The sequence below is a fragment of the Rutilus rutilus genome (genome assembly GCF_951802725.1).
Source record: "Rutilus rutilus genome assembly, chromosome: 12".
Taxonomy (NCBI): Eukaryota; Metazoa; Chordata; class Actinopteri; order Cypriniformes; family Leuciscidae; genus Rutilus; species Rutilus rutilus.
The window spans coordinates 2,620,742-2,648,243 of record NC_140217.1 but is presented as its reverse complement, the minus strand read 5'-3'; the positions used below and the strand labels follow the sequence as shown (position 1 = coordinate 2,648,243).

General features: G+C 38.4%; 2 protein-coding genes and 1 pseudogene across 3 annotated transcripts in view; 2 read left to right on the top strand and 1 right to left on the bottom strand.

Annotated features, from left to right (window-relative positions):
- The window catches only part of LOC311300695 (uncharacterized protein), a 283,730-nt gene that overhangs the window by 195,991 nt on the left and 60,237 nt on the right, over nt 1-27,502 (bottom strand). The gene's annotated exons all lie outside the window — the stretch shown is intronic.
- On the top strand, nt 4-9,830 carry LOC311300701 (uncharacterized protein). Its single transcript, XM_084425154.1, has 9 exons — nt 4-16; nt 532-1,443; nt 1,846-1,946; nt 3,025-3,150; nt 5,425-5,509; nt 7,829-8,140; nt 8,548-8,693; nt 9,512-9,624; nt 9,753-9,830. Exons 3-6 carry the CDS (start codon nt 1,911-1,913, stop codon nt 7,957-7,959), a joined length of 378 nt encoding a protein of 125 aa, XP_084281280.1. The 5' UTR covers nt 4-16; nt 532-1,443; nt 1,846-1,910; the 3' UTR covers nt 7,960-8,140; nt 8,548-8,693; nt 9,512-9,624; nt 9,753-9,830.
- On the top strand, nt 9,402-27,502 carry LOC311301260 (outer dynein arm-docking complex subunit 3-like; annotated as a pseudogene). The gene is made up of 12 exons: nt 9,402-9,405; nt 9,512-9,624; nt 9,753-9,830; nt 9,970-10,146; nt 11,163-11,264; nt 12,385-12,507; nt 12,881-13,027; nt 26,130-26,290; nt 26,434-26,587; nt 26,731-26,876; nt 27,061-27,145; nt 27,372-27,502. The product of its transcript is annotated as an outer dynein arm-docking complex subunit 3-like (transcript).

Here is a 27,502-nt window from a genome sequence, read left to right as displayed (position 1 = left end):
TAGCGCCCGCACTAAAGTGAGTAACCAGGGCCATAACATCATCTCACGCTCTTGTGGCCGGACAATCACTAGGAAGGAACGACCTCATCATGCGCTTCCTTAAATGGGCAATGAGGCCAAACCCTCCGCTACCCCACCTCTGTGCCAATCTGGGACATCTCCACTGTCCTGGAAGCATTGAAGGGTGCCCCGTTTGACCAATCACCAAAGTTAAATTGCCCGTGGTTACAGAATCACCTGCATATCAGGCATATCCATATCATTTAAGTCACGTTATAGCTGTATTTGATGCATATCTTGGTCATGGTTGTCCAGGGAGAGGAACAAGTAATCAAGGATGTTTTTCAAGACCGTGGGATGGAGAATGCATCATTCAGGAACATGTCTGTTAAGGTGGGGTTAAATTAACCTTTATATCAGTTATTTAAAACCTTTTGTCACTTCTTTCACTTGTACTATCCAGTTAAATTGCCCGTGGTTACAGAATCACCTGCATATCAGTTGTGGGTGTCAGTCATTTTTGTTGTGCAGTCATCTCGGACGGTGCTGGAGAAGGAGGTGTGTGATAAAACGAAGAAGCTGAATGCTATGAAACACACCACTGACACACAGAGGCAGCGTTTGGAGGAGTTGAAGCTCCAGTACGAGAGCATGAAGCCCCAGAGCAGAAGCCCTCTGCCTGACAACCAGGAACTAGACGAGGAAAAGGTAGAAACTGTCTTTTTTTCTGTGCATTTTGAATGAACACTGGTGAATCTTACAATTAAAGAACATCATCTCACGCTCTTGTGGCCGGACAATCACTAGGAAGGAACGACCTCATCATGCGCTTCCTTAAATGGGCAATGAGGCCAAACCCTCCGCTACCCCACCTCTGTGCCAATCTGGGACATCTCCACTGTCCTGGAAGCATTGAAGGGTGCCCCGTTTGACCAATCACCAAAGTTAAATTGCCCGTGGTTACAGAATCACCTGCATATCAGGCATATCCATATCATTTAAGTCACGTTATAGCTGTATTTGATGCATATCTTGGTCATGGTTGTCCAGGGAGAGGAACAAGTAATCAAGGATGTTTTTCAAGACCGTGGGATGGAGAATGCATCATTCAGGAACATGTCTGTTAAGGTGGGGTTAAATTAACCTTTATATCAGTTATTTAAAACCTTTTGTCACTTCTTTCACTTGTACTATCCAGTTAAATTGCCCGTGGTTACAGAATCACCTGCATATCAGTTGTGGGTGTCAGTCATTTTTGTTGTGCAGTCATCTCGGACGGTGCTGGAGAAGGAGGTGTGTGATAAAACGAAGAAGCTGAATGCTATGAAACACACCACTGACACACAGAGGCAGCGTTTGGAGGAGTTGAAGCTCCAGTACGAGAGCATGAAGCCCCAGAGCAGAAGCCCTCTGCCTGACAACCAGGAACTAGACGAGGAAAAGGTAGAAACTGTCTTTTTTTCTGTGCATTTTGAATGAACACTGGTGAATCTTACAATTAAAGAATCGTCCAGGTTTCCTCCCAAAATCAAAAGGAAAAAAAGCAGTAAGAATATTGAGCCTTTTTTCCAGTCAAATCATTTTTGTCCCAATTTCTCCTTACTGTAATTTAAAAAATGCCCACAGTTTTATCACCACCATTATTATTATACAATCTAAACAATTCACGAGAATCAGATTTTTTTGCACATCATAATGAGAATTAGAGTAAAGAAGGTAACTCTGCCATAAGTTTCCCTAAGTGGTCATTCTTCCTGTGTAAATTCTCTTCTTCCTTCTCTCAAGTCTTTCTAAATATGTTAGTTCAAGCAAGAAAATGAATGAGCTTGTGTGCTTGTTTTATAGAAATTGCGCATTCTGGAAAACCGATTGCAGAAAGTGCAGCTGAACATCATGAAGCAGAGAACATAATGCGAGAATACCTCAAAGTGAAGGACCAACTACAGGTATCTGAGAAAGAACAGATGAACTGGATTCATGTACAGACTGACACAGCACACACACATAAACCCACACAGATGTGTATTATAAAGCATGATACCCCATATATGTGATGGGGAAAATTTAAGCAATCCAATGTATCCAATGACACTCATCCATACCATTCAAAATATATTCTTATTCTTATAATAATAAGAAAGGTTTCTTGAGCACCAAATCAGCATATTAGAATGATTTCGGAAGGGTCATGTGACACAAGCCAAGAGGAATGGCTGCTGAAAATTCAGCTTTGATCACAGGAAAAAATTACATTATAAAATAGATAAAAATAGAAAAGTTATTTTAAATTGTACAGGTGAGCATAAGAGACTTCTTTCATTAAAGGGTTAGTTCAGCTAAAATTTAAAATTCTGTCATTAATTACTCTTCATCTTCTGAACACAAATGAAGATCTTTTTTATGAAATCTGAGAGCTTTCTGTCCCTCCACTGACAGCTACGCAACTACCACTTTCAAGCCCCAGAAAGGTACTAAAGACATCATTAAAGTAATCTATTAAACATATTAAAGAGTGCTTTGTTTGCAAAACCCCCCCGAAAAACAATTTACCACCTTATTTACAAAATATTAATCTCCAGCATGCGTTCATGCAACAACGTCTGCTTTTGCCTCAACACAACACACATGTGCCACGGTGCTCTCGTGAACGCGCAATGGAGATTTATATTTTGTAAATAAAGTGGTAAATTGTGTTTTTTTGCGCAAACAAAGCACTCGTGTTGCTTCGTTAAGTTGCGGATAAACCACTGGAGACACATGGATTACTTTAATGATTACTTACTCCCTTTCTGGGGCTTGAAAGTGGTAGTTGCATAGGCTGTCAGTGGAGGGACAGAAAAATATCTTCATTTGTGTTCCGAAGATGAACGAAAGTCTTCTGGGTTTGGAGCCACACGAGGGTGAGTAAATAATGACAGAGTTTGGGTGAACAATCCCTTTAAGAGTAAAACTCTTAGCGACCCCAATCTTTTGAACAGCATGGTAAATAAACATTTATGATTATCCTCTTATTTGTTTCTTCAGGAGGACAGTCTTACATTTCAGCCACAGCTGGACAGGACGGAGGCAGAGATCCACCGGCAGACACAAGTGCTCAAAAAACTGCAGGTCATCAACAGTGACGCTCAATCCTCAAAGGATGCAGCCATGGTAAAGACAAAGCATTTAATAAATGATTAAAATGTATTTTAATGAGTTAATAAAGCAAGCATGCGTGTCAGTGTGCCATGGTAAAGGTTGTGCAAGTAATGCTTCTCGTAAAGGGTAGGGGTGTAACTCCGGTGTCCTTTATCAATCATGGCCTACTAATAAGAATCCTCATGCTTTCAATTGGCTTTATCACTCTCTCCTCTCCACCTATAGCTGGTGTGTGGTGAGCGCACTGGCGCCATTGTTCTGACAGTGGATGCTGCACACTGGTGGTGGTTGAGGGGAGAGCGCTCTATAAATGCCTTATTTCATTAAGGTGTGTGTGTGTGTGTGTGTGTGTGTGTGTGTGTGTCCAGTCTGAGCTAGGGATGCACCGATCCGATACTCAGTATCGGTATCGGCTCCGATACTGCCATTTTTGGCGGATCGGGTATCGGTCAGACAAGGCCACTCCAAATCCGATATTGTGCGTATACTATTCAGTGTTATTGTTAAGCCCCACAAAAGGCACACAAACATTATAAAGCACCATAAGTTTTCGTGCACAATATTATAAGTGTTCTGAAGCCATTATATAGTATAATGTGAGATATAAATTAATATTTAAGTCGTTAAATTCAAGATCCCGTAAACGTTTCCCTCAGCTGCGCTGTCAGTCATTCTTCATTCAAACAGCGCATCGCGTTCGGTTACAACAGTTAACACAATGAAACTCTCTCCAAGATGATTCAGTGTTACTATTATAATACTTGATCTGTAGATAAAGGTCTATGGTTTCGCATAAAACAACTCTATCTTGCTGGACTTTATTGCTGTACCTTAATCATGTTACTTTCTACCGGGTGTCTGTTAGATCACAACACTGGAGTAAAGTCAGAGCACTATTTGTTCTTCACGCGCACAGTAACTGAAATTTAAAACTGTTAAAAGAAAATGCTGAATAGACTTTTGCATAGATAGATACTGTACAATACACTACGCATCAATATGTATTTTCTTTGTGCTATAAACTTTTCAATGCGGACTCGACGCGCTGCGCGCTGTGACTCATGTTGCTTCAAGCGCATCATTCTGCGCTCGGGATGCGCATAAGCGCTTTGTGCCGCTCTGTATTGGAGCCTTTCATATCATAATACAGTGACGCAATGAAACAATATCAATAGCCGTTCTTGTTCTGTCCTATCTATTATGTTGCTACCTCATTAAACAGCTGTGCTATACATTTAAAAAATGTCTCAATTTTATTGTAGGCTATGAAATAATTTATATTTTTGATTTTTGTTGTTGGTTTTCATGAATGTATTTTACAACAATACAAAGAGCAATGTGTAAAGTTTTACCAGATTTAGTGTTACACTTATTGTCTCTAATTTGTTCCCCACTAAACATTTTTTTTCACAAAATGTTCAAATTTTATACAATTATTGTGCACTCGTAATTTTTCTAGACTAAATTTTACTGCTGAATTATCCACTAGTTTATAATAGCATTTATGTCAGATTATGATCATATATTTTTTGTTGTTGTTTTTCTTTTTTCAGTTCTTATTATCAGTTCAACACAGAGTTATAGAAATTCTACTTGATTAAAAAAAAACTGCGCTGGTATCGGTACGGATCGGTATCGGCCGATACTCAGAATTTTTGGTATCGGATCGGTTCTGAAAAAATGGTATCGTTGCATCCCTAGTCTGAGCTGCAGCTTCAGGAGGAGCAGGTGTACAGAGAGCGAAGAGAGCGAGAGAAGAGGATTGCTCAGGCAGAGAGGATGAAGAGAAGAGCGAGCATCATCCATCACTCTGTGTGTGTTATTCGCATATCTCTCGAACCGTTAGTCCGATGGATTTCAAACTTGACAGGTGTCTCGCTATGGGCACGAGTAAGTGCAGTGCCAAGTTTGACATTGTTTGGATTAGAAATGCAAAAAATATCGGTAAAAGAAGCACACACTGGCTTTTTTCACAGAGAGGGATGAAGAAAGCAGTGGAGCTTAAGTAGCTTGGAGTTCACTGTGTAGCCTGCTCCCTGAATCGTGTAGTTCAGTGTTCCACATTTATTGTATGTCATTATGTCAGTATCAGTATTTGCTTTCTACCATGCACAAATAAAAAAAGTCACTGAACTTTTGCTGTGTAATTGTAACAATGAGCACTCAAACACACCAAACCAACAATTACTAAAAACACACACAAAAAATGATTTTGCACACAAAAACTTTTGCACGGGCATTTTTGCACTAGTATTAATATGTTGTTTATTTCATGTCCCTTTGCAGTTCCTTGCCGAGATAGCAGCAAATCTGCCCCAGGATAACACGCGCATTCAGTTCCATGAGGCCCAGAAACAGGACTCTTCTGATGGTGAGACACTAGCTCATATCACCATGGAATCTCATTTCTGCCACATAAGAAAAAAAATCATGCTTTGGTGAAATACCAAGTCATAATTATGAGATAAAAAGTCTAAATGTTTTGTCACAATTATGATTTTCTTTCTATAACTTTGTGTTTTAATTTCATCTTTTTATGTTATAATTGACTTTTTATATTTTAATTTAAACTTTTAGTAATTGTGACTTTTCCTGACAATTTAAATTTGTGTGCCATAATTGACTTCTTATCTCATAATTATTGTTTTATGGCAGAAATGGGCTTCATACATGTATCCTATATCTGAATTAAGCTTTTTGGGGCGTGAAGTCACACATTTCAGGGTATTTATATGGTAAAAAAAAAACCTCCTCAATAAAAAATCCTACTTGATATTTTTTTTAAATTATTTTTAGCTTGAAAAATATATTTTATCATTCATCAAGGTATAAAGAAAATATGCTATTAGTTTTTACTTGATGGTTACACCACATGACATTTGTTACATTAAAGCTACAATATGCAAGAATTTTCTGCCGCTAGAGGGCGCTACATTCCAAACAACAACGGCGTAGCTTGATGACGATGTGAAGGAGCGTGGAATGATGGGAACTGTCGTTTTAAACTCCACCGTGGATGTAAATCAGTCAGATGGGAATCTAAAATCATGTTAATGGATGAGGCTAAGTTCTTTTTTTATAATGACATGCTTTTTGTGGCGAGGGGGGCGTGGTTCAGCGCGGTCTGTAATGGGAGAGAGAAGAGACGAGCAAGTAGGTCAAGTGCAAATGACGAACACCTGTGTCTTATTGCTGTGATCGGCGTGGAGAGACCGCTTTTAAGCCGCGCGCTTGAACGAGAGAGAGACTGGAGAGAAAATTGGACGCAGAGAAAGAAAACCGGTGGATCTGAGCTCTCATTTTTGAACTGTTTTGAGCCGTCGCGGTTGCCACGGTGAATGCGCGTTGTGCACGACTTTTGTTTGTTTTGTTTTATTTTAATAAAGTACGAGTCCCAGTCACGCCGACCCCTGTCTTCTTCCTTCCTGACTCTTGAACCTCATCACACTTTTATTTCATTAAAATGAATTAACCACAAGAAAAGTAAGGTTTAATACTATATTGGTTATCATAGATGTTACTGTATATGTCGAATTCATTGTTGTGATAACGCGGCGCAGTTTTACGTGTTCTAAACAATTGTTGTAAAAGTACATTCGAACATACCCACATCATTTGCCAAAATACTGATTAATCTTTATGTATAACACATGCTATATTTATTTGCATGGCCATAAACACCAGACGTGATAAACAATGTCAATAAACTAAACACAAATCTAAAGCAATAATACTTCCCTTACATAAACATAACTATTACCGAATGCTACATTAGGAAAATATAAAATTAAGCATACTTTGTCGACAGAACCAGCTGCAATCGGTAAAGAATAATTGTGTTCCATAACGACTGCAAGAAACAAGCTAACGTCTGTTGCTTGATAGACGCTACAACTACAACTTCCGCATTTGTCCAGGACTCCACGCAGTACGAGCGGAAACCGAGGGTAACGCGGATGTGACGCCATTGACTGGCGACTCCCAGCTCCCCCCTGCTCTAACGCCCTGTTTCCTTGGTTAAAATCGCAATTTTCTCACGATTTAAAAATAGTTGGAAACATTTGGGATATTGTAAGTAATCAACTTAACAAAATATATAACACTGGCCTTGAGATTATGGGATATTTTTATGCAAAATTCTTGCATATTGTACCTTTAAAACAACTTGTTGAACATAAAGCCATTTGAAATCAACATGGATACAAAGATTACATACAGTATATCTAAGAACTTGGCATACTGTATGTGTTTAAACTTTTTCCCCCATTATACTTCTTTATCTTGGGCACTCTGATTTTCATTTTGCACCAGTGATCACTGGTTTGTGAACTTGGAAAGCTCTTGACCAGGAACGGCCATGTGTTTTTCGATGTACACAGTTCAAAAGCTCCCTCTTATCAAGATGTTCACCTGTGCTCTTCTGATTTAGTTCCATTCCTCAATCTGTACACTGTGTGGAAGTTAAAGCTCACTCTTCTGTTGTACAGAGTGGTGGTGGTTTTGTTAATGTCTCAAAGGCCAGATCACATTTACGTGTGATTGTGTGTGTGACTGAGAGACTGGCCTACTGGTACATGGGAACTATGAATGCTGTTGATCCATATGTACAGGGAACAATAACAGAACTATTACGTTTAGCAGACAGAGCTGACACACACCTTACACACCTGCATGTCTTTTCTGTCTACAGATGAGGACGACAGTGGCGATGAAGAGAGTGATGTCATCACCCGTGTGACCCTGAAGCAGCAGTCGCAGTCAATCATTGACCAATCACCAAAAGGAAGACTCGCATTGAAAAGAAGAACAAACTCTGATTAACCTTGATCCATTAGCGCCTGCACTAGGCCATTCGGCTGATATCCTTAATAAGCTTTAACTTTAATAATGTTCGACCAAGGAAAAAAAAAAAAGCTTCTGGGGGCGTGTTTGGCTTGAGGTCATGGTGCAAAGGACCCTAGGTTGAATTTACTCCGAACCATCCCTTTAATTTTATGAAGCGGTGAGAATACTTTCTGTGCACCAAAAAAAAACAAAATGTCAACTTTATTCAATAATTTCTTCCCTTCTGTATCAGTCTCCGACACGCGTTCACGAGAGCACCACAACGCATGCGCGACCTCGCCGTGCATCTTCCTCTGCTTGTAGGTTATATGTCAGAACGCCAGCTGCTGCGTCATCACCACACACGTGGTGCTCTCGTGAACGCGCGTCAGAGACTGATACATAGTATAGGTAGTGTATTAGAATGTTTTTGTTTTTTCGTAAAATTGAGTAGAAGCTGCATAAGAAAAATTCAGTAAAAAGTGTCCAGGGATGTTTTCTCTGTAGTTAGTGATTAAGGAAATGTTTTTACATTCAAACGATTCATGCATGAAATGTCTGAGCATTCCTCTCGGTCTCTGGCAGATGAAGGGTCCGACACCACAGCTGCCTCCAGACTCAGAAGAACAAACACTGCAGCTGATGTCTGAGGCTGAGCAGAAACTGATGCTGCTGAAGGAGGAACTACAGTAGATCTGGCAACCATCCTGAAGGAGATAGAGGAAGAGGAGGTGAGGAACAATGATTAGTCAAGTTGCTGTTATTGTATTTGGGCTTGTTGAAGATTTGTAACTAGTGAAACATTGACTGTTTTGTTTACTTTAGGAATATGTCATTTTTTACTTTTTTGGAAGTTGTAAAATAACGCTTGGCTTAGCGAAGGGTCAATTCTCGATTTGGGTGAAGTAAATCCGATAAATAAGCTGGTGCAAGATTACTTAAGGATATATAGACTAGTAGTAATTTTGTAGTCGATTCTATATTGAACAGATAACCAGTGAAGGGATCTCAGAAGCGGTGTCACATGATCACATTTTTTACCTCCCTTCAAGAAACGTGCTGCTGCATTCTGAACAACTTGTAATCGAGAGATTTGACTCTTAGAAACCCCATAATACAGAGAGTTGCCATAATCTAGCCTGGATGTTATAAAGGCGTGAATAGCAACTTCTAGAGAAGCATTAGATAGGAAAGATTTAATTTTGGAAAAAGAGCGAAGATGAAAAAAAACTAGAGCCCACTACCGAGGCAATTTGCCTATCAAATTGTAAGTCGTTATCCATTACCACACCTAAATTGCGAACTTTTGATGAAATAGTAAAGTTTAAAAGATCAAGGTTAGGTGAATATTGTCGTCTATTTCCGGAGGGGCCAAAAACAATAGCTTCCGATTTATCTAAATTTAAAAAAAAAGGTTTTTATAGGCGTTTTAGGAGTAAATGGGTTAAATTGAATAAAGAGCTCAGTAAAATTGTCTACAGAAAGTTAATATTGCATGACATTACACCCAACTTTGCATGGCCGCTGAATGTTTCTCTCTGTCCACTAGAGAGAGAAAGAAGCGCGTATTTTGAAAGCTCTCAGTCTGTCATCGAGAAGAACAGAGAAACCATCCTTCAGCTGAGACATGAGAATGAAAACCTGCTCAAGAAACTGGCTGAGGTCAGACATTATGAACACACACACACACACACACACACACACACACACACACATTACATTGTTAAAACATATCCATATCATTTAAGTCACGTTATAGCTGTATTTGATGCATATCTTGGTTGTTCCAGGGAGAGGAACAAGTAATCAAGGATGTTTTTCAAGACCGTGGGATGGAGAATGCATCATTCAGGAACATGTCTGTTAAGGTGGGGTTAAATTAACCTTTATATCAGTTATTTAAAAACCTTTTGTCACTTCTTTCACTTGTACTATCCAGTTAAATTGCCCGTGGTTACAGAATCACCTGCATATCAGTTGTGGGTGACAGTCATTTTTGTTGTGCAGTCAGCTCAGACGGTGCTGGAGAAGGAGGTGTGTGTTAAAGCGAAGAAGCTGAATGCTATGAAACACACCACTGACACACAGAGGCAGCGTTTGGAGGAGTTGAAGCTCCAGTACGAGAGCATGAAGCCCCAGAGCAGAAGCCCTCTGCCTGACAACCAGGAACTAGACGAGGAAAAGGTAGAAACTGTCTTTTTTTCTGTGCATTTTGAATGAACACTGGTGAATCTTACAATTAAAGAATCGTCCAGGTTTCCTCCCAAAATCAAAAGGAAAAAAAGTATATTGAGCCTTTTTTCCAGTCAAATCATTTTTGTCCCAGTTTCTCCTGGGAAAAAAGAAAATTGTCCTGTCCAAAACCATGCCCACAGTTTTATTATCACCATTATTATTATACAATCTAAACAATTCACGAGAATCCGAATATTTTTTTTTTTTTTTTTTTTTGCACATCATAATGAGAATTACGGGTCCTTGAAATCCTTGAAAGTTTGTGAATCTGAAAAAAAAAATTCAAGGCCCTGGAAAGTTTTTGAAAACAAACATGCATAGATACAGGTCCTTCAAAGTGCTTGAATTTATTTTGTGCAAGAAGTTTTCTGGAAAAAATTCCATATTATTCCCTCAAGTCCGCTAATGTGTTATTTCGCCAACAATTCGTGGCCTATGCCAGAGCATACTAGCTTACTTGATTTACGTTAGTTACGCGCGTTTTTCGCGTTACGTTAAGTGTTTCCCGTTAAGTGCTTTCGCACCAAACTACAACGATGGTACCTCAACGTTTCATGCAAAAGTTAATATCAGATCATTTTAGAATACAGTATAGGATGTACCGAATATTCTTCAGTTTTATGCAAATCAGAAATACAACAAATAGAATATCTGATCTCTGTCATATGGCCAAAAAAAGTTTTTTTGCATAGTTGTTTGACACAAAAAAAAACTGTAACAATGTATCTTACAAGGTAACACGATGTAACCTTGCTCTCACTTGAAATGTGTCCCCACATTAAGTCCTTGAATTTGAAGTTAACCAAGGTGTGGGAACCCTGATTAGAGTAAAGAAGGGAACTCTGCCATAAGTTTCCCTAAGTGGTCATTCTTCCTGTGTAAATTCTCTTCTTCCTTCTCTCAAGTCTTTCTAAATATGTTAGTTCAAGCAAGAAAATGAATGAACTTGTGTGCTTGTTTTATAGAAATTGCGGATTCTGGAAAACCGATTGCAGAAAGTGCAGTTGAAACATCATGAAGCAGAGAACATAATGCGAGAATACCTCAAAGTGAAGGACCAACTACAGGTATCTGAGAAAGAACAGATGAACTGGATTCATGTACAGACTGACACAGCACACACACATAAACCCACACAGATGTGTATTATAATATGATACCCCATATATGTGATGGGGAAAATTTAAGCAATCCAATGTATCCAATGACACTCATCCATACCATTCAAAATATATTCTTATTCTTATAATAATAAGAAAGGTTTCTTGAGCATCAAATCAGCATATTAGAATGATTTCGGAAGGGTCATGTGACACAAGCCAAGAGGAATGGCTGCTGAAAATTCAGCTTTGATCACAGGAAAAAATTACATTATAAAATAGATAAAAATAAAAAAGTCATTTTAAATTGTACAGGTGAGCATAAGAGACTTCTTTCATTAAAGGGTTAGTTCAGCTAAAATTTAAAATTCTGTCATTAATTACTCTTCATCTTCTGAACACAAATGAAGATCTTTTTTATGAAATCTGAGAGCTTTCTGTCCCTCCATTGACAGCTACGCAACTACCACTTTCAAGCCCCAGAAAGGTACTAAAGACATCATTACGCAACTACCACTTTCAAGCCCCAGAAAGGTACTAAAGACATCATTAAAGTAATCTATTAAACATATTAAAGAGTGCTTTGTTTGCAAAAATATAAACATAATTTACCACCTTATTTACAAAATATTAATCTCCAGCATGCGTTCATGCAACAACGTCTGCTTTTGCCTCAACACAACACACATGTGCCACGGTGCTCTCGTGAACGCGCAATGGAGATTTATATTTTGTAAATAAAGTGGTAAATTGTGTTTTTTTTGCGCAAACAAAGCACTCGTGTCTCTTCGTTAAGTTGCGGATAAACCACTGGAGACACATGGATTACTTTAATGATTACTTACTCCCTTTCTGGGGCTTGAAAGTGGTAGTTGCATAGGCTGCCAGTGGAGGGACAGAAAAATATCTTCATTTGTGTTCTGAAGATGAACGAAAGTCTTCTGGGTTTGGAGCCACATGAGGGTGAGTAAATAATGACAGAATTTGGGTGAACAATCCCTTTAAGATTAAAACTCTTAGCGACCCCAATCTTTTGAACAGCATGGTAAATAAACATTTTAAATTATTTTCTTATTTGTTTCTTCAGGAGGACAGTCTTACATTTCAGCCACAGCTGGACAGGACGGAGGCAGAGATCCACCGGCAGACACAAGTGCTCAAACTGCAGGTCATCAACAGTGACGCTCAATCCTCAAAGGATGCAGCCATGGTAAAGACAAAGCATTTAATAAATGATTAAAATGTATTTTAATGAGATAATAAAGCAAGCATACGTGTCAGTGTGCCATGGTAAAGGTTGTGCAAGTAATGCTTCTCGTAAAGGGTAGGGGTGTAACTCCGGTGTCCTGCCCAAACTCCCTCCATTGGCCTTTATCAATCATGGCCTACTAATAAGAATCCTCATGCTTTCAATTGGCTTTATCACTCTCTCTCCTCTCCATAGCTGGTGTGTGGTGAGCGCACTGGCGCCATTGTTCTGACAGTGGATGCTGCACACCGGTGGTGGTTGAGGGGAGAGCGCTCTATAAATGCCTCATTTCATTAAGGTGTGTGTGTGTGTGTGTGTGTGTGTGTGTGTCCAGTCTGAGCTGCAGCTTCAGGAGGAGCAGGTGTACAGAGAGCGAGAGAAAATCCTCTCCCGCTACAAGAAGCAGGAGGAGAAGAGGATTGCTCAGGCAGAGAGGATAAAGAGAAGAGCGAGCATCATCCATCACACTTCAGCTAACAATGTAATACTCTAATAAGCATAAAAATATGTGTGTCATACTAATAGCACTTCTCATGTGAAGTGCACAGGAGACTGATCTCGATGTTAATAGAGCTTGATGTTAGCATGCTGCAAAGCTCACAACACACAAAATGGACAATTCAACTATTTATAAGCATATACACTATCGTAATTATTCCAAGCTTTTGACCGGTATTGTAAAGTCTCTTATGCTCACCAAAGCTGCATTTATTTGATTAGAAATACAGTAATATTGTGAAATATATTATTACAATTTAAAATAACTGTTCTATTTAAGTATATAATTTATGCCTGTGATGCAAAGCTATATTTTCAGCATCATATACAGTCTTCAATGTCACATGATTCTTCAGAAATCATTCTAATATGGATTTGGTGCTCAAGTTACTTTTCTTCTTATTATTATTATTATCAATGTTGAAAAATAGCTCCTGGACGGACTCAAACATACACTAAAAAAAAAAAGACCCCGGAGTCAGAATCGTAATGAATTGAAGAAAAGTTTTACTGAAGATAGTTTGCAGTTTTATGAGCAGAAGTTCAGCTTCAAGACTCACACAGGAGTTCGTAGGCCGCCCCGCTTACAGTTATATAGATTACTCCTTGTTAAGCAATGTGTATTCCTGATTTCTCTTGTAATAGGAAATAGTGGGCCGGTTTATCTCTCAGGGAAAAACACAGGAACATTTGGAGAAGATGAAGGCAGAAAATGAGAGATTGCTGCTTCAACTAAAGGAAGAGAGGAATGCACTTCAAACTCAGCTTCAGGATATGAAACACTCAGGAGAAACTGAACTCTCAAGGTAAGAGCAGACATTGTAGACCGTGTGAATAATAGTGCTATGATATCACTTCACATGCTCTGTTATTGTGACTGAATAATAACAACATTATTGTCCTCAGTCAGCTCTCTAATTCTCTTCTGTGCTTGTGTTTGGTTGTTTAGCAGCCAACAGGTTTGTGAGCTTCAGCAGCAGCTTGAGCAGACGCAGCAGCGCCGTGATGCAGCTAAAGATCGTCTGGACGGACTCAAACATACACTCAACACTGTCAAAGCAGGAGTGAAGCACCTCAGTGACAAACTTCAGCACATACCACTGGTACTAATAAATCTTGTCAAATACATAAACCCCCTGGTTTCACAGACAAGGCTTAAGCCGAGTCCCAGACTAAAATGCAAGTGTTTTTACATTCAAACGATGCATGCATGAAATGTCTGAGCATTCCTCTCGGTCTCTGGCAGATGAAGGGTCCGACACCACAGCTGCCTCCAGACTCAGAAGAACAAACACTGCAGCTGATGTCTGAGGCTGAGCAGAAACAGATGCTGCTAAAGGAGGAACTACATTAGATCTTGCAACCATCCTGAAGGAGATAGAGGAAGAGGAGGTGAGGAACAATGATTAGTCAAGTTGCTGTTATTGTATTTGGGCTTGTTGAAGATTTGTAACTAGTGAGACATTGACTGTTTTGTTTACTTTAGGAATATATGTCATATTTTACTTTTTTGGAAGTTGTAAAATAACACTTACTCAGGGTGGCCGCGGGTCCTTAAAGTCTTAAAATGTCTTAAATAAAGTTTTCCTAATAAAAGGCCTTAAAAAGTATTAAAATGTCTTAAATTCAGATTCGATAGGTCTTAAATATTTCTGGTCACGTTACCGCTAAAATGTCTCCAGTCTGACGGACCTAATGTCCGTCAAATAACCAGTGAAGCATCGAATCGCGAGAATGATTCAGATTTTATTACATAAACAGCTATTGATAATGATAATGTAGGCTTTTTCTGGTAACGCTGTTTCGTTATTTCAAATGTAGGCGCGTTGCGCGTGGCAAGCGCGCTCATAATGTAAGAGACGCCGGCGCGACCACAACCGTGCCCAACATCAAATGGCAAACGTAAAATGCAAGCGGAACGAAACTGCTCGTTATTGTGTGGTTGAAGGACCGTTTATCAGTTTGGACCAGTGCAGCGCGAGCCGATCGTGATCATGCGACACTGTTACTACACAGCGCTAATAAGAGATACAGTAAAGAAAGCATTTGAATTCGCCACAGAACTGACGGAAGTAATAACATCGCTGCGAGATCTAGTGAGAAGCATTCATATTTCTCCGTTATTAACGGATCAAACAGCGCTGACGTGGAAACCTGGAAGAAACATTGTGCCATGAATGAACTATCAGTGTCCACAGATCAGCAACATTCACCATGGATTTACTGTAGAAACACTAACTGCAATGGAAGTTTGGCAGGAATAGTAGGCTATAATGCCTTCAAGTAACATTACGTCGGTTTTATTTTGACATTATGAATACAATTGCTGCCCTCAAATGTTAATCTGAACTAAAATAAACCTTTGTTTATAACTACTACAATATGACATTTCATTTTTTCCAAGGAGCTGTTTTGTTTTATATGCTCCTAAGAAGAGTCAATTATAGCTCTAGAATTGCTCAAAGTAAAAAAAAATCATACTTTATGATGTTAGTTTTAATATAAAAAAGAATAAAAAATTTAAATCAAGGAAATTTCTCTGGCATTTATTTCTTTATGCTGTATCAAAAACGTACCGAACCGAACCATGACACAAGTGTATCGTATCGAACTGAACCGTGAATTTTGTGAACCGTTACACCCCTAATATATACGCATGTAATATAATGTGTATTTCCATCACAGGTTTGGTCTTAAATTTCATTCAAAGTGGCATTAAAAAGGTCTTAAAAAGTCTTAAATTTAACTTGTTCATATCTGTAGACACCCTGTTACTAATATTACTAATATGTTGTTTATTTCATGCCGCTTTGCAGTTCCTTGCCGAGATAGCAGCAAATCTGCCCCAGGATAACACGCGCATTCAGTTCCATGAGGCCCAGAAACAGGACTCTTCTGATGGTGAGACACTAGCTCATATCACCATGGAATCTCATTTCTGCCACATAAGATAAAAATCATGCTTTGGTGAAATACCAAGTCATAATTATGAGATAAAAAGTCTAAATGTTTTGTCACAATTATGATTTTCTTTCTATAACTTTGTTTTAATTTCATCTTTTTATGTTATAATTGACTTTTTATATTTTAATTTAAAATTACACCTGCGTGTCTTTTCTGTCAACAGATGAGGACGACAGTGGCGATGAAGAGCGTGATGTGATCACCCGTGTCACCCTGAAGCAGCAGTCGCAGTCAATCATTGACCAATCACCAAAAGGAAGACTTGCATTGAAAAGGACGACAAACTCTGATTAACCTTGATCCATTAGCGCCCGCACTAAGGTGAGTAACCAGGGCCATAACATCATCTCACGCTCTTGTGGCCGGACAATCACTAGGAAGGAACGACCTCATCGTGCGCTTCCTTAAATGGGCAAGGAGGCCAAACCCTCCGCTACCCCACCTCTGTGCCTATCTGGGACATCTCCACTGTCCTGGAAGCATTGAAGGGTGCCCCGTTTGACCAATCACCAAAGTTAAATTACCCGTGGTTACAGAATCACCTGCATATCAGGCATATCCATATCATTTAAGTCACGTTATAGCTGTATTTGATGCATATCTTGGTCATGGTTGTCCAGGGAGAGGAACAAGTAATCAAGGATGTTTTTCAAGACCGTGGGATGGAGAATGCATCATTCAGGAACATGTCTGTTAAGGTGGGGTTAAATTAACCTTTTATATCAGTTATTTAAAAACCTTTTGTCACTTCTTTCACTTGTACTATCCAGTTAAATTGCCTGTGGTTACAGAATCACCTGCATATCAGTTGTGGGTGACAGTAATTTTTGTTGTGCAGTCATCTCGGACGGTGCTGGAGAAGGAGGTGTGTGATAAAACGAAGAAGTTGAATGCTATGAAACACACCACTGACACACAGAGGCAGCGTTTGGAGGAGTTGAAGCTCCAGTACGAGAGCATGAAGCCACAGAGCAGAAGCCCTCTGCCTGACAACCAGGAACTAGACGAGGAAAAGGTAGAAACTGTCTCAGGGATTAAAGTTCTCCGTCGCTACGACGGATTTCCGTTAATTGCAGCAAGTCTATGACGGATTTCCGTCATTGCGGGTTCCAGTCTGTCCTTAAAGTCTTAAATTTACTTTTCATAATTTTAAGGCCGTAAATAGGCTTTCATTTCTCAAATAGTGTAATAAATATCTTAATTTTTGTTTGAATAGGTCTTAAATTAAGGAAAGACGAGGTGTATTCACCCTGCTGAGGGGGATGTGATCAAAGCCTGGAGTGGAGCAAAAGCACGTTCCTCTCTCCACTCTAAGCACTCTGTAATCACTTCGCTCATAGTCCACTCCGGGTTTTCAATTACCGCTCACGGAAAGTGCATGTCAGGCTACAGCTGAGCGCTGAGGTAGAACTATATTTCAGTGACACACTTATAATGCAGGTAGGGCTGGGCGATATCGATATAAAAAATATATCGATATATTTTTTAAATGCGATATGGAATTAGACCATATCACATCGATATAGTTAAAATTTGCGCTGTGATCCTTGCTCCCCGCGCCTCCGCTCCTCCTTTTCCACACTGCGTGCGTGTTTAGAGCATGTTATGTTATGAGAGGCGAATCATGACTACTTCAGAAAACCCAGCACAATAGGAACTACCAGGCAGGGTTAGGGTCAACTCAATTGCACGCGCAAATTCAGCGGCGCGCGCTGTATTGCTTCACTGATCAAGTGCAAAAGAAACTACGAGCATGCAACGCCGTTACGTTGTAAATTACACGAAATAAAAGTAATGCAGGTATGATTCTCATTCTATTCACCAGTTTCCATGTTTCATTAACAGTTATTGTTAATATTGTGTATTCACCATGGTAACTGTCGTTTCCATATAACCCCAAAATGCCACTATTTTTCTTTGTGTTATTTTTTATATTTTTAAATGACTGTAGTGGCTCATACCAACATTGTATTAACAAAAACTAGTTTGGGACTGCTATTTAATAGCTTTAGCCTAGGCCTAATGTTTACAGTGCTATGCATAAGTTTAGACACCCATACTAAAGTTGACTAAAAAGAGGAATAAAAAATCATCTTTTGGAAACTGAACTTAATGCCTTAATTTGAAAAATTAGGAAAAATCCAACCTTAAAGGACACCAATTTTCTTTGTGAATAAATAATGTTAATAATGTTAATGTAAATAAATGTTCTTCCTTAAAATACAGGGTGCATAAGTTTGGACACCCCAATGTTAAATTCCCATAGAGGCAGGCAGATTTTTATTTTTAAAGGCCAGTTACTTCATGGATCCAGGATAATATGCATCCTGATAAAGTTCCCTTGGCCTTTGGAATTAAAATAGCCCCACATCATCACATAGCCTTCACCATACCTAGAGATTGGCATGGTTGTATTTCAGTTAGCCTAATAGCTGGTTTGATTTGCATTGAGAGATGATCTTATGGAAAGTATCTCCAGGTATGGTGAATGCTATGTGATGATGTGGGGCTATTTTAATTCCAAAGGCCAAGGGAACTTTATCAGGATTCATAGTATCCTAAAAAATAAATAAAAAAAATACTTAAAAATAAAAATCTGCCTGCCTCTATGGGAATTTAACATAAGGGTGTCCAAACTTATGCACCCTGTATTTTAAGGAAGAACATTTATTTATTTACGATACATTATTCATTCACAAAGAAAATTGGTGTCCTTAAAGGTTGGATTTTTCCTAATTTTTTAAATTAAGGCATTAAAGGTATAGCGGAGGATCTTTTTACTTCCGGGTGGATACCCTATACTATTGGTCCTCCTAATTGTCAATCATTCTGGTGAATCAATCAAACTTTTCAAAAAGTGGAGAGGGCGGGACTTATCTAAAATTCGGAAAGATCCTCCGCTATACCTTTAAGTTCAATTTCCAAAAGATGATTTTTTATTCCTCTTTTTAGTCAACTTTAGCATGGGTGTCTAAACTTATGCATAGCACTGTATTTATTAGTACTAGTCTTTACTATTAGTCATATTCTTACAATTTATGTTAAGTAAAGGGGAAAAGTAACTTACTTGTGTGTTAACAAATTTTGTGTAAACGTGTATATATATATATATATATATATATATATATATATATATATATATATATATATATATATATATATATATATATATATATATATATATATATGCAAATTATTAATTATATTAGTATGTTCCATGCCTGGTTTTCATAGATTAAAATATAGCTTTTAAAATACGCCTACTGGCAATATAAAAGCGGTTTAAAACGTCTCCCCTTAAAACGCTATTGGTCTCGACTATTTAAAAAGTTAAAGGAATATGACTTGGCCTAAAAAAAAAATTTCAGTCAGAAGAATTTTTTTCACTTTAATCCCTGCTGTCTTTTTTTCTTGTCAAATACATAAACCCCCTGGTTTCACAGACAAGGCTTAAGCCGAGTCCCAGACTAAAATGCAAATGTTTTTACATTCAAACGATGCATGCGTGAAATGTCTGAGCATTCCTCTCGGTCTCTGGCAGATGAAGGGTCCGACACCACAGCTGCCTCCAGACTCAGAAGAACAAACACTGCAGCTGATGTCTGAGGCTGAGCAGAAACTGATGCTGCTGAAGGAGGAACTACAGTAGATCTGGCAACCATCCTGAAGGAGATAGAGGAAGAGGAGGTGAGGAACAATGATTAGTCAAGTTGCTGTTATTGTATTTGGGCTTGTTGAAGATTTGTAACTAGTGAAACATTGACACTTTTGTTTACTTTTGGAATATATGTCATTTTTTACTTTTTTGGAAGTTGTAAAATAACGCTGACTAATATTAATGGTGTTTATTTCATGTCCCTTTGCAGTTCCCTCGTCTCGGTTACTAACGTAACCTCGGTTCCCTGAGATGAAGGAACGAGTATTGCTTACGGCTAGCTTACGCTATGGGAAAACTCCTTTTTGAAATTTTTAATAAAACCTGTGATTCTTACCTTTAAAAAGTATTTGATTTCATGTTTCTTTATTAAGTGCTACAGAGGCTTAGATATTAAGGTTTTGGTAGACGTTGACAATTCTTAGTATTTTTTCTGCAAACCCTCAGGAGATCAGGGTATTTATCATAGAATAACAGGTTTTTATAGCCGTTTCAGGACTAAATGGGTTAAATTGAATAAAGAGCTCAGTAAAACTGTCTACAGAAAGTTAATATTGCATGACATTAACGTTACACCCAACTTCGCATGGCCGCTGAATGTTTCTCTCTGTCCACTAGAGAGAGAAAGAAGCGCGTATTTCGAAAGCTCTCAGTCTGTCATCGAGAAGAACAGAGAAGCCATCCTTCAGCTGAGACATGAGAATGAAAACATGCGCAAGAAACTGGCTGAGGTCAGACATTATGAACACACACACAGACATGTAATGTTAAAACATATCCATATCATTTAAGTCACGTTATACATGTATTTGATGCATATCTTGGTTGTTCCAGGGAGAGGAACAAGTAATCAAGGATGTTTTTCAAGACCGTGGGATGGAGAATGCATCATTCAGGAACATTTCTGTTAAGGTGGGGTTAAATTAACCTTTATATCAGTTATTTAAAAACCTTTTGTCACTTCTTTCACTTGTACTATCCAGTTAAATTGCCCGTGGTTACAGAATCTCCTGCATATCAGTTGTGGGTGACAGTAATTTTTGTTGTGCAGTCATCTCGGACGGTGCTGGAGAAGGTGTGTGATAAAACGAAGAAGCTGAATGCTATGAAACACACCACTGACACACAGAGGCAGCGTTTGGAGGAGTTGAAGCTCCAGTACGAGAGCATGAAGCCCCAGAGCAGAAGCCCTCTGCCTGACAACCAGGAACTAGACGAGGAAAAGGTAGAAACTGTCTTTTTTTCTGTGCATTTTGAATGAACACTGGTGAATCTTACAATTAAAGAATCGTCCAGGTTTCCTCCCAAAATCAAAAGGAAAAAAAGCAGTAAGAATATTGAGCCTTTTTTCCAGTCAAATCATTTTTGTCCCAATTTCTCCTTACTGTAATTTAAAAAATGCCCACAGTTTTATCACCACCATTATTATTATACAATCTAAACAATTCACGAGAATCAGATTTTTTTGCACATCATAATGAGAATTAGAGTAAAGAAGGTCACTCTGCCGTAAGTTTCCCTAAGTGGTCATTCTTCCTGTGTAAATTCTCTTCTTCCTTCTCTCAAGTCTTTCTAAATATGTTAGTTCAAGCAAGAAAATGAATGAACTTGTGTGCTTGTTTTATAGAAATTGTGCATTCTGGAAAACCGATTGCAGAAAGTGCAGCTGAACATCATGAAGCAGAGAACATAATGCGAGAATACCTCAAAGTGAAGGACCAGCTACAGGTATCTGAGAAAGAACAGATGAACTGGATTCATGTACAGACTGACACAGCACACACACATAAACCCACACAGATGTGTATTATAAAGCATGATACCCCATATATGTGATGGGGAAAATTTAAGCAATCCAATGACACTCATCCATACCATTCAAAATATATTCTTATTCTTATAATAATAAGAAAGGTTTCTTGAGCACCAAATCAGCATATTAGAATGATTTCGGAAGGGTCATGTGACAGAAGCCAAGAGGAATGGCTGCTGAAAATTCAGCTTTGATCACAGGAAAAAAATACATTATAAAATAGATAAAAATAGAAAACAGTTATTTTAAATTGTACAGGTGAGCATAAGAGACTTCTTTCATTAACCCTCTGGGGACCACGCCCGCGCGTTTTGCTCTGTTTTTTTTTTTAGCAATGAAAATAAACACTAAATGCTCTGTTAATTTTGATCTTTCATTTTTTTTCTGGATACTCACAATAAAAATAAAGTGTTTTGCTTTTTGACAAATAAAGAAAAATTAACATGATGCGATTTCTGCCTTCTCTCTGTCAGTAAACTACCATTTGAAACGCGTTCGAAAATGATCTATAACTCCGCGAAAATTCAGTCAAACAGGCAAACAGACCCACGGGCATAAAGCTTGAGATCGCATCTTTTAAATGAAGTAATTTATATAAAAAACAAATATTCTCAGCTTCTGTAATCTGTACAAAAAGAGAGCGACTCCAGTCGAGCTCATTACGAGCCATTCAAAAGTAATTTGACCACTCCCCGGAGAGCGCGTGCTATTCAAACGCAAATTCTGAGAACGCCCACATCAGCTGTAAACAAAGCGCGTTGCAATCGAGTGAGGCATAATATAGCCTACCTTATGGAGAAAAGTTTCCTCTGAACAGTGCTGATATGAGGAGCAATATCTCCTGATATGAGGAGCAGATCCCGCTGAGGAGTGAGGTAGGCTGTTTTCTTTTCTCAAGTGTTGATGTGGAATAACGTTATGGAATAACGTTAGTGTAGGCCTATGCAAACCGCAAAAAGATGAATCGCTTTTCTATAATATGACTCGCCTTTCTGTGAGATGAATGAAGGGTACATATTTGTAAAGACTGTTTAGCCTAAATATGAATCGCGCGTCTGTGTGTGAAAGAATAAACTGCTTTGCTATAGCCTACTGAGATGAGTAAAAATCGACTGGAATATGTTGAAATAAAATGTATTTGTATAAGCAACGTATTAAACTGCAAATTAGCATTTATATGCCCTAATATTTCATAAAAACAACGTTACAGTCAGTCACTTGTTGACTAGATTTGGGTACAGTTTTTAGGCTACTGTAGAATAAACTGCCACATCAAATAAGCTTTTGTTTAGCAATTTCTGCTCATATCTAACGTTATATATAACTATATATATATATATATATATATATATATATATATATATGCTATATTCAAAATAATGAATACATATGATAAAATGTAGGCCTATAATCTTTTTTCTTTTTCTTTTTTACAAAGAAAGAGTACGCTTGAAATATTGTTGAAATTGTAATTATTGTTGTAATTGTAACATTTTTAATAAAATAGCAAAACATATTTACAAGATAGATGTAAGCGAAATCTTAAATGGTCAATATAAGTCTTCTTCTAAATACATCTTTTGTCCTTGCATTGTGGCTCAGTCAGTGTCACACCTGAATGAATGGCTAATTATGCAGAGTCATTATGCAGAGTGGGTGGGACATTGTAATCTAAGGTGTAAACTACTGCTCCCCCTCGCATATTGGCTTTCCAAGCAAAACCTGTTTTACACCATTTAAATCAATGTATTTTTTTTTTGTGAACGATAAAGCAAGACTATTTTCACATAATTTTGAAGCTAGAACTCAAAGGGACAACATCCATTAGTCAAAAGTCTTGTGGACACATATTTAATATGTGTTTTGTGGTCTTAATTCAGCAACTTTCATTTTAATTTTTTCCAATAACCACGCATAAACATTATTCTCTTAAAAATACAAACATCTACATACACGTTGCTCGCATATTATGGTAGCCCTGTTTGTGCTATATAGAGTGAATTTACACCTTTGCCATTATCATGTTTATAAATAACTGAAAAAAGCACAAATGTCAGAACATCTCAAGGACCCCAAAAACAGCTTGGTTCCCAGAGGGTTAAAGGGTTAGTTCAGCTAAAATGTAAAATTCTGTCATTACTCTTCATCTTCTGAACACCAATGAAGATCTTTTTTATGAAATATGAGAGCTTTCTGTCCCTCCATTGACAGCTACGCAACTACCACTTTCAAGCCCCAGAAAGGTACTAAAGACATCATTAAAGTAATCTATTAAACATATTAAAGAGTGCTTTGTTTGCAAACCCCCCCCCCAAAAAACATAATTTCACCACCTTATGTACAAAATATTAATCTCCGGCATGCGTTCATGCAACAACGTCTGCTTTTGCGTCAACACAACACACATGTGCCACGGTGCTCTCGTAAAGGGTAGGGGTGTAACTCCGGTGTCCTGCCCAAATTCCCTCCATTGGCCTTTATCAATCATGGCCTACTAATAAGAATCCTCATGCTTTCAATTGGCTTTATCACTCTCTCTCCTCTCCACCTATAGGGACGTCCCGCGTGACGTCACGCCATTTGGAGCAGCCATCTTGACGGAATAGAAAATGCTAAACCGCTGGTGATAATACAGCCAGAGACGTGCTCTGATACAGCTCGTCGCGAAATATTCATCTATTCTTCTATCATGCCCGAGCGATGCTGTGATACCGAAAGCCTGCTAAGCTTGTGTATGCTTTTAATGAAGCTCCGGTGTAGCGTGATGGGAAGTGAATAAGGTAACTTAGCTGTAAATGTCACCGAACCATAGACGCACCGAACTCAATGTCAGGAAGTTTTTCCACATTTAATGCCTGTAAAAAGAACTTGTGGTGCTTCATATGGATCTATGATTCCTAATTCCTTTATCTTCCTCTTGTATATTTCTTTTTGTGATGACATGACGTGAACAGTTAGCTGACGGCCGCTCTGCTAATAATAGATGGTGGTCAGTGTTCGTCTAAACCAGTGACCGCGACGCTGAAGTGTGTGAGAACAAATGAATAACATCAGTGTGAACCACGAACATTTATTTATGTGGATTAAATATTTAAATTTTAATCATTCTGTGTCATTTTTCAATGTCAATCTTTTCATTATTTACATGTTTATGCCCAAAATGCTATATTATTCAAAGTAGTTGACTGTCATTCTCCTCTATGCTGTGTACGTTATTGATTAAATAGCCTAGCCTATTTAACATCGTTACAGGCACGATCGCGAGCATTCATTCATTCAACTATTTTAAAAGACTGGAATAAACACCAGCACACACAAGCAATCTTTTTATAGTCAATTTAATTAAAAAATGTAAACCCAACAGGTATGAAATGTCAGAAAGAGAAAGAAAAAAAAACTGTTAATGGGAAGACGAGCATAGGACTGCTGCAGCTTACTGGATATTTAGCCTATTTATTATTCAGATTGCACAGTTGTAAAGAAAATATATTTATAGGAACATTTCAGCAGGTTCAAGATAATTAATACAATGACCATTATATACTATTATATTATTTTAATCAATTCGCAGCCATAAAACATGTGATAATCCGCATTCTCATGTATGTAGGTGCGCTGAAGTATTCCGTCAAAATGGCTGACACGCGACTAGGGGTCACGTGACTGGGAGATCCCTATAGCTGGTGTGTGGTGAGCGCACTCGCACCATTGTTCTGACAGTGGATGCTGCACACCGGTGGTGGTTGAGGGGAGAGCGCTCTATAAATGCCTCATTTCATTAAGGTGTGTGTGTGTCCAGTCTGAGCTGCAGCTTCAGGAGGAGCAGGTGTACAGAGAGCGAGAGAAAATCCTCTCCCGCTACAAGAAGCAGGAGGAGAAGAGGATTGCTCAGGCAGAGAGGATGAAGAGAAGAGCGAGCATCACACTTCAGCTAACAATGTAATACTCTAATAAGCATAAAAATATGTGTGTCATACTAATAGCACTTCTCATGTGAAGTGCACAGGAGACTGATCTCGATGTTAATAGAGCTTGGTGTTAGCATGCTGCAAAGCTCACAACACACAAAATGGACAATTCAACTATTTATAAGCATATACACTATCGTAATTATTCCAAGCTTTTGACCGGTATTGTAAAGTCTCTTATGCTCACCAAAGCTGCATTTATTTGATTAGAAATACAGTAATATTGTGAAATATATTATTACAATTTAAAATAACTGTTCTATTTAAGTATATAATTTATGCCTGTGATGCAAAGCTATATTTTCAGCATCATATACAGTCTTCAATGTCACATGATTCTTCAGAAATCATTCTAATATGGATTTGGTGCTCAAGTTACTTTTCTTCTTCTTCTTCTTCTTCTTCTTCTTAATATTATTATTATTATTATCAATGTTGAAAAATAGCTCCTGGACGGACTCAAACATACACTAAAAAAGAAGACCCCGGAGTCAGAATCGTAATGAATTGAAGAAAAGTTTTACTGAAGATAGTTTGCAGTTTCATGAGCAGAAGTTCAGCTTCAAGACTCACACAGGAGTTCGTAGGCCGCCCCGCTTACAGTTATATAGATTACTCCTTGTTAAGCAATGTTAATTCTGTTCTTGTGTTAAGCAATGTGTATTCCTGATTTCTCTTGTAATAGGAAATAGTGGGCCGGTTTATCTCTCAGGGAAAAACACAGGAACATTTGGAGAAGATGAAGGCAGAAAATGAGAGAATGCTGCTTCAACTAAAGGAAGAGAGGAATGCACTTCAAACTCAGCTTCAGGATATGAAACACTCAGGAGAAACTGAACTCTCAAGGTAAGAGCAGACATTGTAGACCGTGTGAATAATAGTGCTATGATATCACTTCACATGCTCTGTTATTGTGACTGAATAATAACAACATTATTGTCCTCAGTCAGCTCTCTAATTCTCTTCTGTGCTTGTGTTTGGTTGTTTAGCAGCCAACAGGTTTGTGAGCTTCAGCAGCAGCTTGAGCAGACGCAGCAGCGCCGTGATGCAGCTAAAGATCGTCTGGACGGACTCAAACATACACTCAACACTGTCAAAGCAGGAGTGAAGCGCCTCAGTGACAAACTTCAGCACATACCACTGGTACTAATGAATCTTGTCAAATACATAAACCCCCTGGTTTCACAGACAAGGCTTAAGCCGAGTCCCAGACTAAAATGCAAGTGTTTTTACATTCAAACGATGCGTGCATGAAATGTCTGAGCATTCCTCTCGGTCTCTGGCAGATGAAGGGTCCGACACCACAGCTGCCTCCAGACTCAGAAGAACAAACACTGCAGCTGATGTCTGAGGCTGAGCAGAAACTGATGCTGCTGAAGGAGGAACTACAGTAGATCTGGCAACCATCCTGAAGGAGATAGAGGAAGAGGAGGTGAGGAACAATGATTAGTCAAGTTGCTGTTATTGTATTTGGGCTTGTTGAAGATTTGTAACTAGTGAGACATTGACTGTTTTGTTTACTTTAGGAATATATGTCATATTTTACTTTTTTGGAAGTTGTAAAATAACACTTACTAATATTACTAATATGTTGTTTATTTCATGCCCCTTTGCAGTTCCTTGCCGAGATAGCAGCAAATCTGCCCCAGGATAACACGTGCATTCAGTTCCATGAGGCCCAGAAACAGGACTCTTCTGATGGTGAGACACTAGCTCATATCACCATGGAATCTCATTTCTGCCACATAAGATAAAAATCATGCTTTGGTGAAATACCAAGTCATAATTATGAGATAAAAAGTCTAAATGTTTTGTCACAATTATGATTTTCTTTCTATAACTTTTTGTTTTAATTTCATCTTTTTATGTTATAATTGACTTTATATTTTAATTTAAAATTACACCTGCGTGTCTTTTCTGTTAACAGATGAGGACGACAGTGGCGATGAAGAGCGTGATGTCATCACCCGTGTCACCCTGAAGCAGCAGTCGCAGTCAATCATTGACCAATCACCAAAAGGAAGACTCGCATTGAAAAGAAGGACAAACTCTGATTAA